The sequence below is a fragment of the Oikopleura dioica genome, chromosome 2 (assembly GCF_907165135.1).
Source record: "Oikopleura dioica chromosome 2, OKI2018_I68_1.0, whole genome shotgun sequence".
In the NCBI taxonomy this organism is placed as follows: domain Eukaryota; kingdom Metazoa; phylum Chordata; class Appendicularia; order Copelata; family Oikopleuridae; genus Oikopleura; species Oikopleura dioica.
Window position 1 is genome coordinate 10237934 of NC_137292.1, and position 13330 is coordinate 10251263.

The window sequence follows — 13330 nt, forward strand, 5'->3', positions numbered from 1 at the left end:
TCTGATCACCCTAGCCGATACTACTCACGCCGAGCAGGCTGTCCGAGTAAGGCCTTTACTTTTTTGTTTGTTTGTTACTTTTTTTGCGAAAACTGAAGAAAAGCCGACGAAAATTGAAATTTGTGAGATTTTTTAATTAGCCACAAAGAAATACAGTCTACTACAGTCTTTTCGACAAGTGCAAAAAAGAAGAACAGTCTTCTCCTGAGATAGAGAAACAAAACACCACCAAACAAAACAAAACAAAAGCCATGAAAACGTTTTTGTTGGCTGCGCTAGTTTCAGAAACTGGCGCTGGAAAACTTCCATGCTCTGGTTAGTAGGGAAAAATTAACTGTAGTTCAAAAAGGGGCCAATAGAAAGCGGCAAGTGATAAACTGTACGTCAAGTGACAGAACAGTTCCAGAACCCCTCCGGATATGATTGACGGAGCCCCGTCAAAACTTGAGAAGTGAAAACTTTCCCGAGGGTGTTGGGGAGCAGAAATGAAAATATAAATTGGGTAATTTTATAAATCAAAATGTATGATAATTTTTGAGCAACGATATGGTCGAACTTTTTAATTAAAAATATTTTTTCAGATAGCCTCGTGTAGTAAAAAAACTCGTTTTTCTGGAAACTTTAATGAATTGTTCAATTTCGTTTATTTCGGCAAATAGATATTGAGGGAATTCACGTTTCTTGAGTTGTCCGAAAGATGTCCGACATCTGCACCGGCGATAACAAACTTGCTGATTTTGAATACATTCCTCCCTTTTATCGCTATTGCTAATTAAATACTCATCAATCAACAGTATTAACACACTCGAAATCGACCACAAAGTCACTTTCAAATCCTGTTTTTTTCCAAAAAGGTCATGTTTGGCTCTAGACCTCTTGGCGATTAGGAACTTTAGCTCAAATTCAAACTCAAGCGCTGGATCAAAAAGCATTACAGAGAGAACTGTAAAAGGTATCTTCTTTCGCGCAGGATATTCCATTCTTGCTCAACCTAAGCTCGTGGCGGCTTATCCCTCCGGGTTCAATGTTACAGCTTTTAAAGCGTTTCCTTTGACCTGGATTTTGAAAGATAATTTTCGAAATAAAATGCTCGCAAAAGACATTTAAAATCCTGTTTATCATAAAATAAAGCTCAATTCGTGCATAATACGTGCACGTTGCGATGCTCACGCAAATCTGGGTGCGGATGGGACTTCCTGGCCGGATAGAAATTGCACGCGCTTTTGGATAAACTGACATAAATTCTCGGAGCCCAAATTCAACGTGCGGGATGATCTAGAGCTACCTTCGACCGTTGTATACTCGTTGTGGTCGTAATTTTGGATTTAGGGTTTAATTAAGTTCTTCTCAAAGTCAACCCTCAAGGTCATTTTTGACGAAGAAAATAAACCTTCAATATTTATTGACGGTTTGAAAAAGACCCATTACTTGAGTGAAATGTCAACTTGCATCCTGGTCAGCACATTTTTGCGTTATCACTTTTAGCCCGAAATGAGTCCATCTGCTCCATCAAAGCATATACATTTGTCACCATAATTTGCCTCAAATCACTTTTGTCTTGAATATCTTCGCCAGGAAGAAGGTATGCCAAAGCCATGCTCATCAAAGACCATTACCTGTCCGCATAATAACCTTCAGAACGTTCCTAATACGCGAAATTAGCAGAAAAATGCTCACGTCTATCTCTTTTTCATTCTTCAAAAGCATAAAAACTAGACAAAAATCATCGGCTTTTTGAAAAATCGAAAACGTGCAACAATTCAAAGGTCGTAAATTCTATCCGATTCTTACAGCTCAGGAGACATTTCCGAGACATTCCGCCCGAAATCTGCTGAAATTTTACTTTTCTAGGGAAAGAATGACATTTCAGAGGTCTATTGAAGTCAGATTTGCAAATTCTTTCGAAACGTAGTTTTACTAGAATCTCAGAAGGACACTTTTTCACTTGTATCGCGATCTAGTAGATCGCCGATCTACAGCCTGTTACCTTTTATAAGACAACGCAAAAACCAAGCTTTTTAGGCTAAAATTTTGTAATGATCAGAGCCCGTCTTTTAATTTTAAGGGCCTCTCTGCCTTATCGGCACGGAAGCTTGAAATTTCGTTAGCAAAATAGTAATGTCCGTTAGTACTAATTAAATCAAGAAAAATCTGTGTTCAAGCAAAAAGCGATTAAAAAATTTCGAAACTTTGAGGATTATGCAGCCTCGGTGTAGGTGATGATCAAATCCAGGGTGGTGTTTTAACGCGTATTTCTGTTGACATAGAGCGACTGAAGAAGAGTGTTGATCTGTTGATGTTGATGATCGAGCGAGTTCCTTCAAAACTGAGATTGATGGTTGAAATGAGGGGTTATCACACTCGAACTTGCACCGTTTCGAACGATACGTTACCACTCCCTTTAGCCATTCCAGCTCATCAGTGAAGCTCCGTTAGTATATCAACTATATTTGACGGCAAACATGAGAACGTCCGCATTATCACAGCTCTACAATTAAGGGTGTCTAGGATACATTTGATAAAGCTCATGTAAGGCTAAATCCACCACGCAAGCGGGGATCTTTCTGTGGTCAGCGCCTTAATTTCGCTGATCTTGGGCGGATAAATTTTGGAGGCAATGGAGGAAATTCAATTGCGACACCCTAAAGTTCGTCAAAAGTTGAAATTTTGGCTCTTTTCTTTCGTTTATTTAGGAGCTAGAATTCTTTTAGGGAGTTAATCGCAGCTGGGAGGGATTCTTTATCAGCAGGAACGGGAGTTGGATGAAGAAGATTTATGACTCAACTTTGTGGCCAAAATAGAGATTAGCGTAAAGATTGGCCGAGACAACTTGAACGGTGACCCCGGCCCTAACTTTAGCGAGATGGACCGGAACTTAGAGGATAATGCTTAATCTTAAGTCACACGTAATAAACTTTCCCCAGCGCCGGTCCAAGGATTAGGACGTAACAAAAAACCGTATTAGAAGATAGTACTGCTATACGTGAATTTTGCTCATGTTTTGTAAAGAACATTTTGGACTTAAATTGCAACCGGGCGGAACTAAATGACGGCGATGTTTTAAGCTGTCTCTGAACGATTTTACAGTTTCAAAGAATATCAAAACAAAATAAAAATTTTCTAAGAGATTGAACTTTATAAAATATACAGTTTCGCCGGTATATGCCCCTGGTTTGAGTTTCATTAACATTTTAATATCTGAAATTTTCTGTTTTGATTTGGCTGAGCTACTCGTTTCTGATCGATTCTAGCGCCATGAAAAGTAATCAGGTCATTTTCAAATCGAGTCAACGTCAGTCATTCCGAAAGCCAGCGAAGCTCTCAAAATTGATGATTCAAAATTTGATTTCAGTTCGAGCAGCCCATGTTAATATTAGCTTGTCGTTTTTCGAGGCGGAAAGAATTTCAAATTCCAGTTCGGAATGCACGAATCAACAGGTCGTACAGTGCCCCGGCCAGATGCGAAATGTGCCGAGCTGACGGGAAATCGTCAGACGGGGAATTCTTGGCGATATTACTTTTGCCCGAACTTTTGTCCGTTTGGGATATCCTTCGATTAATAATCGAAATAATAAACCTTATTTTAGGCGAACGAAAAACCGGTCGCGTCCTCAATCATATTACCCATCATCCAAATGCCTGTTGTGGCCCAGCGCCCTACGATAAGCTGACCAAAGGATGTTGCGCCGTCGCCAACCGAGATATCCCAGTCGTCTTCAACAAAGGAATCCAAGATTGTTGTGGAGAACACATCATCGATTTGGCTTCCCAGGGCTGCTGCAAAGGCGTAAGCCACGATTTGGAAAGTCACGATTGCTGCGAAGATGGTATCAGAGACGCTCGGGAGTTTCCTGGATGCAGATGCGAGTTTACCGAGTGGACTGAATGGTCTTCTTGTGATGCTACTCTCGGTGGAGGTTTCCAGGAGCGAGTTAGAGAATTTCGTGTCAAGTAAGTAAACTACACTTTCTTTTACCAATGTTTGTGTATCTTCAGAAGGTTAAGATAATACCTATTGACTTTGACTTCTGCTAAGTATTTTCTAAGTACACCTCAGTGACAGTAATCGCTTCCGGTTCAGGCAACTGTCTCACGTCAGCGTCAGTTCTTCCGGATATTTTTGTAGAAAAGGGCTTTGTTTTCTTAAACATATGCTTCCTGTTTGTTTAGGGAGGGAATGAAGGGGACCATTTGTCCGACGATCCCGAAGTCAGAACGCTTGGTTGAACGAAGAGACGGAACTCCTGATTGGTTCGAAGGCGGCCCTGGTCAAAGCTGTATTCAGGTATGAAAGAAAAGATAAAAAAGAAAAAAATATGAAATATTATTTTTTAGAATTCTGCCTTCAGCTTGAGCAACGGTCTGAAAAACGCAGGAATGTACAAAGATTTGATCGTTCTGCTCGACGAAAGTACTTCCATCAAGGTAAACGATAACGTCAAATTGTCCGTTTTGCAAGTTCCAAGGCAATCTTTTTCGCTTTTGGACCGCGCGGAAATTCCAGAGTGACAAGTAACATCATTATTTGATCTCGATGTCTTCAAATTTTCGGATGCCTGACTATTTTGCCCTTTTTTCGACTAATCAAAAAAGGACTCTTCATCAATTGCTTGCGTGATTTTGGAGGAGGAGCTCTAATTCTGGTTTGAACTCTCTTCCTTTTGTTTTATGCGCTCAGCAGAACGCGTCCCTTAATGGTTCGCATTAAGAAGTCGGAGGCACGTGTACTGCTAGGCTTGGCGCAATAGCTGATGATAAACATCAGCAAATGTCCCTAACCCGGAATTAATCAGCTCCCTCCTTCCAGAGTCAGAAATGCAAAAATAATTACTGAAAAAACGTCACCCATGCGCGCGATTACGCGTCAACCGCCTGATGAGCTTCCTCACCTATCTCCACTCTTTCATAATCGACACTCAACGAGATACTTTTTCTTGCAAGACAAACTTTTTTTTCAAGACAATTTTCAAAAGTTTGTTTTTTAGGAATCGAACTTCGAATACGCGAAAGACCTGGTCTCCAACATCGTCAAATCCCTCTGCGGCGGCATTGGCAAGTACTCCAATCGCGTCTCCGTCGTCCGATTTAGCGCTGACGTAAGTACCTCTACCTCTCTTCAAGAGCGAGTTACTCAAGCACTGGTTATTAAAAACACTTAGAACTTGTATCACTTCTACTAGTATTCCTCCATCCTCAAGAAAATATGTAACCACAACTCCAAAAGGGGTTTTAAAAGACCCTCCTAAGCGGACAAAAATCGTAAAACACGCGCAAATGTGCGATAACCAGCACCATAGAAGGTCATCGCGTTGAAAATTTTCGTAAAGCCACAATTGACTCATTTTTCCTTCTGCTGTAATTAACGTACACCAAATCTGATAAAAGTTGTAACAAGCGTATTTTTCAGGTGAAAATCGACATCAACTTTGACGAAGAAATGACTACAGAAGATGTTGTTTCCAAAGTCAAGAGTTTTGTTTACAAACCATTGGAAAATGATGAGTAAGTATAAAAAATAATGATAAGGGCAGTATCCATCAAGCTAAACTATTTTCTTTTCTCACCAAAACCCGAAAAATGAAGAATATATTTTCGCTGAAACGTCATCTGCCAAAGCGCTTCAATCATAAAGTGGAATATATTAGAATCCTAATTTGACAGGCAACCTCTATCACTACACGCTAAAAATTTCAGCTTCCATTCATTCAATCCTTTATTTCCCGGTAACCATGATTTCAAGGCGCCATTGGATTTTTTCGTCGAAAGACAAAAAAAAATCATAAGACAAGCGAAATATCGTTGATTTAACCCTTAGCCGCTGATGATGGGCAAAAATTGCATAAGCATTTTCGCTTGATCCTTTTTACCAATCCTCTAATATTTTAACACAATATATTTCTAGCAAATTAAGGGCATCCTCTCAAATAAGTCAAAAACGAGGCCTCCTCTTTTAACAAATACGAGTGCCCCCAACATAAATCTATATAAAAATATCCCGTTATCAATCTTCATATCCCGCTTGGCGAGAATTTCTCCCTTTATTTGATTATTAAGCCATTTCTCTTTCCTTAAATTGGCAACTCTAGTCATTGCGGCCTATTTTAATCAATCACGTTCGGTGGCCTTGTTCAGAATTTAAAATCTTGCGTAAAATGTAATTTTCCTCTATGACTCATAGACTATGAGTCTATTTCCGTCTTCCGAGGATCATTCCGGCTACGTGTGCATATGTTTCTTTTGTGAAGATATTTACGTGTGTGCTGAGAAGGAAATTCTTGCGGCGGAACAGGGTCAGGCCCCGGAACCTCTGGCATGTTTGATGTCGTAGGAATACTTTCCTTTTGGATCCACATAGTTTCGGGGGATCATCGTCGTTAACCTATTCGCGTGAGGGGCCACCTTTTTTGCTATTTCATTGATAAAAGCCTCTTTTTCCTGGCGGTAGTCTGAAATTCACAAGGAATAATTGCTAGACTTCGAGTTCGTCTGAGAAAATGAAGAAACGCAAATTTGTTTTTGCAAATTGTTTTTACTCAAAATCTTCATTTTTCGGCTCTTTTTCGTGAACATGTGGCAGCTCGCGGATGCAAATTGCTTTAGTCGGTTCTAACAGGTTCTGAATGGACTCTAATAACCGTGCGCACTTTGTCTCTTTCTCACATTAGGCTCGGGCACACAAAAGCCGCCGTGCATATTAATCTCGCCGAGTAATTTGCGTTCCAGGTGGCGGAACATGCTAGAATATCGCGCTCAATGAGGACATACTTTTTACCGTGTCTCGGGAGCTTCTAATTTCAATGACATGCTATTTACCGTTTCTTTTCTTATTGAAAAAATTTAGTTTCCGCGGTTCTACTTACACAGCCAGTGCGATGAAAGAAGTGTACGAAAAGATCATTTCCAAATCCAACGGATGGAGAGATGGCGTCGGTCCACCAGTCTGCTCAGGAGTGATCATCGATGGAACATGCTACTGGATCCCAAGTGAATACGCAACACCTGAACAGGAATGGTTTTACACTTCTAAACTATCGACCTGGCTTTCTTTCACACTTGACGAAAGCTGTTGTCGGAAAGTTCGAATCGCCCTTTCCTCGAAATTCCATCACTTCAACCAACTAGCCGTTTGCGTGGGGTATGTTTTCGTTGACATTTTACGTTGCGATACTGCCAGGCGCTCCATCATCTGACGTGTTGAGTTGGGTTTGATTTCTCAGTCTTTGGTCTAGATAAAGTGGCTTGATAAGTCAAGGTCGATTAGTTAGTGTCTTGCAAAACTGAAAATAAAGATGGAGGATGTCTGCGCTGCCTACCCTGGAGCCCGGCCGGCTGTTTTAGGGACGGTTTAAAGATTGCTTTTCATAATACATATAATGTAATATTGTAATGAAATATGTAATATTGCTAGAATATAGCGAATTTTCTTCATAATTTTGGTCAATTTGAACACGTTTCTTGCTCTTTTCAGACCAATAATTTGATGCAGAAATCTCTTATTTAAATTTTAAAGCTGTGATTTGTAAATTTTGGAAAGCATTTGACCTCATTCGTCGACGAGGTCGGCTAGTGGAATTTGACCGTCATTCTTGGCGCACCTGGCTGAGCGAAATTAAAATTCACTCAGTTCAATCTATAACGACGCCTACCGGATCATTTTTTTCTGAGTGCGGAATCTGAGGATGATTTCTTAGACAATCTTTCTAAACGTGGGAAAGTCAACAAAATTTATTTTTACGTAAGAGTTTTTTATTTAAACCGGCAAAGATACGAATGACAGTTACGAAATGGTCAGGAGACTTGTTGAGGCGGAATATGGATTCCCGGATAATGATAAGGAACGGGAGGGACCATGGGCAGGTATGACTGTCTCAGGAGGTAAGTGGTCCTACGACGCCAACAATGGCGATGTCATTGCTGCCCTTGCCGATGGAAGCCAGCCAGAAGGATGTGTTCAGTTTGCTTTTACTCAGGAAAATGGAATGGTGAGTTTTAACCGGAATATTACAGAAAGAAGTTATCTGATTGATATCCATGTTTTACCACGTTTATTTATTGGAAGAGAGCCTTGCTTCTTTGTCTGAGAGACTGTTTTTATCTCTGAAGCAAGGGAGCAGAATCTTACATGAATTTCAACAGTCAAACGGAAACCCGAAACAGATAAATCAGCTTGTTTTAAAGATAGCCTGTTACAGTCAACAGTTGACTTACTGTCCCTTTACTTTTAAAAAGAATCAAAACTGACAATTATTTTCGTCAACGCTCTTCTGATAGATAAGCAACTAGTATGTTCTACCAACATTTTCGTAGCTTCCTGGCACTTATCAAAGGGGCTTCTATAAACGTTGTTTGTTCAGGAATACAAACTGCGGTCTTCCGATTGCAGCCACACCAGACGCGTGGTGTGTGAACAGTACCCTCTCCAACACTTGAACGTCGAAACGGAGCTGCTGCTGATCACAGATGGCCGATCCAATGACCCCAAGCACTTCGCCTCTCTTGAACGCATGAAAGCCCTTTACTCGGCTACTGGGATTAACGTAAGTCCTGCTGATTACCATTTCGTAATAACCTTGAGCTCGTGGAGACCTTTCTTCACGTCTTTATCGCCGGGCACGATTTATTAGGCAGCGTCCCTATATCTCTTTTTTACACCTGTTTATGGGAAGATCCAACGAGGAAAATTCTTTTGACCTAGATGAAAAGGCTTTTAATCTTACAATTTCGAACCATTCAGGTTTCCGCAATCGGTGTCGGCAGAATCAACGAGGACGAAATCCGTGACCTTACCGACAACACCCACTCCAGCAGTGCCAAAGAAGGAAACATCTTCTATCTTATGTCCTGGGAGTCGGTTCAGAAGTTCAACAAAATCTTCGAAAAGATCCACAAGAAATTCGAAAACGAGTAAGTTCAAACATGTGTTTTTCCATTTGTAAGAGCAAATTAAAATACCGTAGCGGTATGAAGTGCGCTCACGTAGCTATTCTCCCGACTAAATCACTTTTCTAGCGCCTGCCTGCCACTCAACTACGACCACGACGATGTGGCATGGACCCTCTGGTCAAAGACGATGGCCAAACACGGCGTTTCAGTGAAGCAAGAGCCCGAAGAAGGCTTCGAATTCAATTATTAATTCACTCCTTTCATAAATATTTCAATTTTGCGTAAAAATTTAGCGGCGGCGCAGTCGACTTACCGCCGTAGCAGTATATTTGTACATAAATAATGATCGATTATTATTATTTCATTTTCCACTCTTCTTTGTAAATTTTGTAAATTTAATTTCGTTCAAAATTTCAAAAAACTCTAAAAATCAAAAATTTTCTGCACCGTGGCGCGACTGAGTTGCGCACCAGCCAATCAGATCGCTTCATCGGCCCTATATTCCTTTTTTTCTGTACATAAAAGTAAAGACACGATTTATGAACTCTTGAGCCCAAATACAAACATTGCCATTTTAAAACTTTAAGCGAAGATAGAGGTAGGAGTATTGTAATTTTTATTCGCCACTGCCACAATTGGAACCATCGCCTGAACCAATTTGGACCTGGCAGAATAAGCTCCAAGCGATGAGCAACAACGCCCTTCCATCTCAACCCGCGAAGCTGGGAAATCAAAGTGCAAAAACGATGATGAGATGAAAACTGGGCCGTTTTTCTCCGCTGAGAACTAAGGTAATTCTGCACGTAGCAATTATTCTTATCAGATATCTCTATCACTGATAGACTATCAGCTCTATTCTAGCTCATTTCCGTTATATAAAACTCCTATCTCAAGACTACAACAAGGACTTTTCTTTTCAAAAATGCTCATTTAAACCATTTAGACTGGGCAGATAATGTTTGATCAGCAGCTACTCCCGAAGAAGTCTGGAAACCTTCTCAAACCGAACCGTCGACTTCTATTTGCGAAAAAGTTCACTTTCACTTGATACTTTCAAAAATTCCATATCTATATATTTAAACAAAACTGCTCTTTTCTAATAAATCCTGCTCAAAATTATCAATCACGCGTGTCTATTTATATTGGCATTACAAAATGACATCAAAGAAAACCCTTCAAAAAGTGAAAAAATAAAGCATGGTGAACTCTTAAAGTTCAGTACGTACCCCCGTTTGAACTCTTCCGTATCTTCTTTGTTTTTCAATAAAATAATTCGTAAAAATCAACTTTGCGGCCGACGTTTTCAAGAATCTTCGTCTAATATTTGTTACGTATTTTTGTTGTCATTTTTACCTTTATGGTGATGTCAAGGACTAATAATTAACCACGAAGAGCCTTTTGACTTGTGATTATCTGGTTCAAACAAGTTGGTTCAAAAATTGGATCAGTAGATCAACAATCGAGAAATTTGTAAATACCGCAGGAATGGGAATAAGAGAGATTTCAGTTGGAGGATATTCTGCTCTTGCTTTATCAGGGCTAATCGCAGGTAGGGTTAAACCTGAATAACAATGTTTGACAGAAATAAGGTGGCGCTTTTGCATGGAAATACCTGGAAGACTACCGAGAAGGTTTAGTTTCAGAGGATCTTGCGAAGCCAGAATCTGAAAGTTACTTCAACCTTCATGTTCTTCTTATGTACTGGCTATATGTAAGTAGCATCGTTTTTCATCCAATCCAAATCGAATGCATTTCGGTTTTTCAAGAGGGTAAATATGGAATTCAGCTTCTGCCAAATGCACTCGGAGCGATCAGTTTCAGAGCGTTTACTTTTATTGAACGCGATACAGCAAAATTACTCCATGCTTTGTTCAACACTATCGGTTTTGCTGCCTGTAAGTCTTAATATTATCAAATCAGTGCTCAATAATTTCTAGCGATTGCTGGTTTTGTCATTATCTACAAGCATCAAGGGGCAGCATATGGGGAATATGGCCATTTCTATAGTCCGCATACATACATCGGAATGATAACTCTTGCCCTTTACTGGTTTCAATGGGTTGCTGCGGTCTTTCTTTACTTCATTTCTTGGGAAAAGTACCTGTCCTCGGAAGACCTGATGCGAATGGGGAAGATCAAAGGGGCTTTTATCCAGTCTCATCGGGCTATTGGTAAGCTTATTTTATAGATTGTTCTAGTATGCACTCTTTGGCCTTGAGTTCTGACATCATGTTTGAACGAATATTTCAGGTTATATTTGCTTTGTCCTCATTGCAGTTTCATGCTTTTTCGGATTTATGACCAACTACTACTATGGATTGTAAGTTAACTGCGAAGCGAACTGAAGACTAAGATTCTTTTTCAGCACAAAAGGCGATCCTAACCATGATATGAATTCGATCATGCCTTACATGAATCAATCAATGGTTCCGATGTTTGCTGGAATGATGCTCCTTCTAGCCGTTATTCTCAACACTAAATATGTCCGACCGAAGCCCAAAGAAGTTTACAAGCCACAAGAAACTGCTACCTTGAAATCCGTTTCTCCGACAAAAGATAACGCTTCTGCTCCGCCTACTTCTGAGTTCTGACTTTCGATAAAATTTCACTCCAAAGCACTGAATTCATAACAGCACTAATATTTCACAATAAATATAAGAAATCAACGAAGAGAAAAGAAAGAGTTTTACAAAGTGTTATCAATTTAATAAATAGTATTTATTTCGGTACGCTTTCTCACTCTCTAAAAACCGGATATACGACTGAACTTGAACACGAATCAAATGCCTTTCACGGGCGAAGTCACAATAATGGCTCTTTCTTGATTCGGGAGTCTCCCACCTTGATCGGGTGTCCATTCTCATTTCCTCCGTGAATTCGTTTTATATGGTGAGTAACATTGTCGATGCGGAAGTGTTTATGCTCGCAGAGGCTTGAATATGCAGCTGAAGACAGGTCAAACACTTGAATCATTACCTGCATTTCCACTCTCCGATATGATGTTTCAAATGAAATTTGTAATGGCGCGTTAGCGACTCTTTGTTGCTAATGGAAACAGATAATAATTACCGACGATAAGCTGAATAAATGCAAACCTGAGCCCGTGGCCACTGCTTTCCGGAAAAAGATGAGGGCAAATTTTGCACTTGAATCTGCCAGTTCCTTTTCCCCGTTTGGGGACAGTCTCTATTCGCTCGACACTTTCGACGAGATAGGCGACTTCTTGATCTGTGACTTGTTCGACCTTAGATGAATCTTAGGCTTGGTCAAGGAAAGAGATAGTTTACCGTATGACCATTTATCAAATTTTCGATGATTTTGCTAATTTTTCCATTGCGAAGTGGAGAGGAATCCACTGGCCTTCCGTAGAATTCCAAAAACTGTTCGAGCTGACCAAGGTCAACCTGTAAGAGTTGCCCAGTTCCCGGGCGCTGGACTGTCACTTTCTTGCCACTAAAAAGAAATGTTATAATGGAAAGCTCAATCTTAAAGTGGTAGTCACAAATACTTTGATTATGTGAAGCGGTTTGTCATGTGGACAAGATCACCGCGCATGGTTGATTGAGATTATGGTGAAGAAAAGTTCAAGGAAAAACTGACCGTAAACACGATCTGCTTCTTACTTTTGACTAAGGCCGATGATCACTCTGAAGGTTTCGTCAAGGTCAGAGAATTCTTCTTTCTCTGGCAGCCTGCGTTTAGAAGGGTTTCGATTCAGATCTGAAGTCGAGCCCATGTCCATCGGGGAAGAGCTCGGAACAATTGGGGTGAGCTGGACGAATTCATCTTCTTGGGACTCATCTGTTTTCTCGTCGAAATGATGCAATCCTAAAGCATTTGAGCTCATATGTTGTATGATATGAACTACGTGATGAGATGAAATGGTATAAAATGTGGACTGATTTTTATTATGTTAGTGCTAAACACAGTTTTATAACGAGAGGGAGACTAAGACCAACGGATGCTTAGACGGTTACGGTTCGAATTAATGTATTTTCCTCGTTTTATAACCCAGTTAGTCACAAAGTTTATCGTTGTAAAAAATGTGGCTGATGGTACTTTGGGGCTTTGTTTAATCGTACTTATGTCGTATAAAAACTCATATAACAAATCTACGTGATTTACCACTAATCTCATCCTCCAGCTTCCTCGGATCGTACTCTTCCATCTTCCTTTCTCTTGTCCTTTTGACAAAAAAAGCTGAAATCGTAATAATTTCAGAAGATAGACTTCCGTAGTTACACTCAGCGCGAGACAATGACCAGAGGCACGCTTGAATAGAATTAAAATGATGTGCTCATAAACCCGTAGGAAAAGCCGTAGGACGAATTCGTACTGCAGGAGTATGCAGCCCGGACAAACAGATGCAGAAGTAATTGCACAAATATTTGAGGCGTGATAATGTAAGAGAAAATTCAAGATTGATGGTTTTGGTCGTGTTTATTGG

At 40.2% G+C, this 13330-nt stretch overlaps 4 protein-coding genes across 4 annotated transcripts; 3 read left to right on the forward strand and 1 right to left on the reverse strand.

Moving 5' to 3' along the window:
* Positions 1-9: 9 nt before the first annotated feature.
* LOC145696780 (uncharacterized) lies at positions 10-7255 on the forward strand. Its single transcript, XM_081773868.1, has 7 exons — positions 10-315; positions 3588-3951; positions 4171-4285; positions 4336-4425; positions 4986-5096; positions 5408-5502; positions 6842-7255. The coding sequence occupies exons 1-7, from the start codon at positions 252-254 to the stop codon at positions 7188-7190; spliced, it is 1188 nt and encodes a 395-aa protein (XP_081629994.1). The 5' UTR covers positions 10-251; the 3' UTR covers positions 7191-7255.
* A 490-nt stretch (positions 7256-7745) lies between these two features.
* LOC145696623 (uncharacterized) lies at positions 7746-10006 on the forward strand. Its single transcript, XM_081773691.1, has 5 exons — positions 7746-7982; positions 8355-8537; positions 8735-8904; positions 9010-9674; positions 9827-10006. Exons 1-4 carry the CDS (start codon positions 7785-7787, stop codon positions 9131-9133), a joined length of 675 nt encoding a protein of 224 aa, XP_081629817.1. The 5' UTR covers positions 7746-7784; the 3' UTR covers positions 9134-9674; positions 9827-10006.
* A 323-nt stretch (positions 10007-10329) lies between these two features.
* On the forward strand, positions 10330-11531 carry LOC145698590 (uncharacterized). Its single transcript, XM_081775799.1, has 6 exons — positions 10330-10432; positions 10473-10594; positions 10670-10778; positions 10821-11054; positions 11134-11203; positions 11249-11531. The coding sequence occupies exons 1-6, from the start codon at positions 10369-10371 to the stop codon at positions 11472-11474; spliced, it is 825 nt and encodes a 274-aa protein (XP_081631925.1). The 5' UTR covers positions 10330-10368; the 3' UTR covers positions 11475-11531.
* A 7-nt stretch (positions 11532-11538) lies between these two features.
* LOC145698591 (uncharacterized) lies at positions 11539-13139 on the reverse strand. Its single transcript, XM_081775800.1, has 6 exons — positions 13009-13139; positions 12507-12711; positions 12171-12336; positions 11979-12127; positions 11860-11928; positions 11539-11815 (listed from the first exon to the last, which is right to left on the reverse strand). The coding sequence occupies exons 1-6, from the start codon at positions 13049-13051 to the stop codon at positions 11686-11688; spliced, it is 762 nt and encodes a 253-aa protein (XP_081631926.1). The 5' UTR covers positions 13052-13139; the 3' UTR covers positions 11539-11685.
* Between the last annotated feature and the right edge of the window lie 191 nt (positions 13140-13330).